The sequence below is a fragment of the Coregonus lavaretus genome (genome assembly GCF_964263955.1).
Source record: "Coregonus lavaretus genome assembly, chromosome: 30".
NCBI lineage: Eukaryota > Metazoa > Chordata > Actinopteri > Salmoniformes > Salmonidae > Coregonus > Coregonus lavaretus.
Genome location: NC_140017.1, coordinates 19500253 through 19502671, shown reverse-complemented (window position 1 = coordinate 19502671; position 2419 = coordinate 19500253). Strand labels below are relative to the sequence as shown.

At 36.3% G+C, this 2419-nt stretch overlaps 1 protein-coding gene across 1 annotated transcript; it reads left to right on the top strand.

Moving 5' to 3' along the window:
• Window positions 1-661: 661 nt before the first annotated feature.
• LOC311105405 (olfactory receptor 11A1-like) lies at window positions 662-1612 on the top strand (the record flags this gene model as incomplete). Its single annotated transcript, XM_084147550.1, has 1 exon — window positions 662-1612. The coding sequence occupies one exon, from the start codon at window positions 662-664 to the stop codon at window positions 1610-1612; it is 951 nt and encodes a 316-aa protein (XP_084003676.1).
• Between the last annotated feature and the right edge of the window lie 807 nt (window positions 1613-2419).

The window sequence follows — 2419 nt, the reverse complement described above, 5'->3', positions numbered from 1 at the left end:
CACCACAGCAGTCTGAAGAAAGATACCAGGTCATATAGACTTACATCCTGTTTTAGGCTTAAATCCTGTTTTTGTTGTTTTATGTGTTTTTCTTTTTTTTACTTTTTATTCAGACAGTAAGGACATCTGAGGGGGAGACAGGCAAGTGGGAGAAAGTGTGAGATAGGTGGATACAGGGATTGATCCATGGTCTTCGGTGGGGAGATGTATATATGACGTATGCCAGGGAGTTTTACCACCCTATGGGTCTGCACGACTGGCATCCTGTTTGATTCACACACTATGATTGGAGTGTTTATAAGTGTAACAGCAAAGCAAAGACTGGTAAGCTGAGACAGTCTGTCAATTGTATTTGTTATTTAAAATATGAATATTATTGAACTACAGTAGGGATGAATTATGTTTGCTGTATGTTCTACTCAATGTCCATTACAGCCACAGGTAACAATATCTTTCCATGGTGATGCCTATAGGATTAAACACTTTGAAGAGTAATACTGTGACAATAATGCAAAGAGTCTTGGTAATCAATGGCAAATCTAAGAATGAAGGAATTATGAAATGTCAATAAGAGATTGATAGTTTCACCTGATAGACACTGTTATCCTTGTCTTGTGAACCAAATTTATCTACAAATACTTCTATAGCTACTATTAGGAAAATGGAGAACTCAACGCAATTCACGTCATTTATACTAGCTGGATATAGTGATAGTGGACACTTAAAGTACTTGTATTTCATTTTAGTAACTGTGTTATACGTCTCCATACTTTTTGCGAACACAGTGCTTATTGTGGTTATATGTATGGAGAGAAGCCTTCATGAACCCATGTATCTGTTTCTGTGCAGTTTGTTTGTGAATGAGTTGTATGGTAGCACTGGCTTGTTTCCTGCTCTCATGACTCATTTGGTTTCAGATGTCCATGCGGTTTCCACTGTGTACTGTTACCTACAGATGTTTTGTATATACACGTATGGATCTATTGAATTCAGCAATTTAGCAGTCATGTCCTATGACAGGTACCTTGCTATATGTTACCCACTACAGTATAACGTCATCATGACACCCAACAGGGTGTGTATTTTAGTTTGTATAATATGGTTGTACTCTTTTGTAAAATTCATCATAACACTGTCTTTAACTATTCGTTTGAAATTGTGTGGGAATGTTATAGATAAAGTGATTTGTGACAACTACCTGGTAGTGAAACTTGCCTGTTCAACTTCAGACACAACAGTTAATAACGTCTATGGACTCTACGGTGTTGTTTTGTCTGTCACTGTCCCTTTAATTACTATTTTGTTTTCTTATATTAAGATTCTGACTATTTGTTTGAAATCTTCGATCAAGACCAGACAAAAAGCTTTCAGCACCTGTACTCCTCACATGGCCTCATTGCTCAACTTCTCTTTCAGCTGTTTCTTAAATCTGCTCCAGAGTAGATTTGATAGGCCTATGAGAAATGTTCCAACTGTACTTCACACTATGTTATCAGTGTACTTTGTGATGTGCCAGCCACTTTTGAACCCTATTGTGTATGGAGTTAGGGTGGCTAAAATCAGACAGGCTTGTAAAAACATACTACCTGTAGGTCTGTACCCTAAAACATAAGCTAAACATTAGTGTGACCTTTTCTGTCCTGATTGTTAGATTTTTGTGATGTGACTTGTGTGTTTTGTTACTTATAGTTACAATAATTAATGGGGGTGAGGATGGTGAAAATCAGACATGTAAAACATTTGCTAATTTGTGAAATACTGTAATTTACCTTTTATTCACTTTCTGAATAAATGAAATCAGACCCGTCTGCCTGTCAGGCCTACTCTCCCCCTATGAACCTCCACGCACCTTACGTTTAAGCCACGCCAAAGACCTGGATACACACAATGGAGGGCCATTTCTTTTGCTCCCACACACCACGCCTTTGGGACCCCCTTCCTGACAATCTCAGGGCTGCTCAGACTGTTGGGGCATTCAAAGTAGGCCTTAAGATTAATCTCTATGAGCCTTCCCTTCCTTCTAGATTTTGAATGTTGCTTTCATGGTTTGGTCACATATATTTATTTTACTTTTTTAATTTTAATTTGTAATTTAATGCACTTTGAGATTATTATTTTATAATGAAAAGCACTTAAAACATGTAATACATTATTATTATTATTATTACTATTATTATTATTATTATTATTATTATTATTATTATTATTATAAAAAATATAAAAAACAGAAGTTCATTACTTTGAATACCTTACTTAAATTGACAGTTTTGCAAGAGGCTGCTTTATCTAAGTATGTAACAGTGGATAAACTGATGTAAATGTGTAAAAGGTAAGCCCACCTTAAAGCCCACCCGGCACCATTACATCCTTCCCTAATGGAAAATAAGCCCTGTACAGTACAAACAAGCTTGTGGATTGT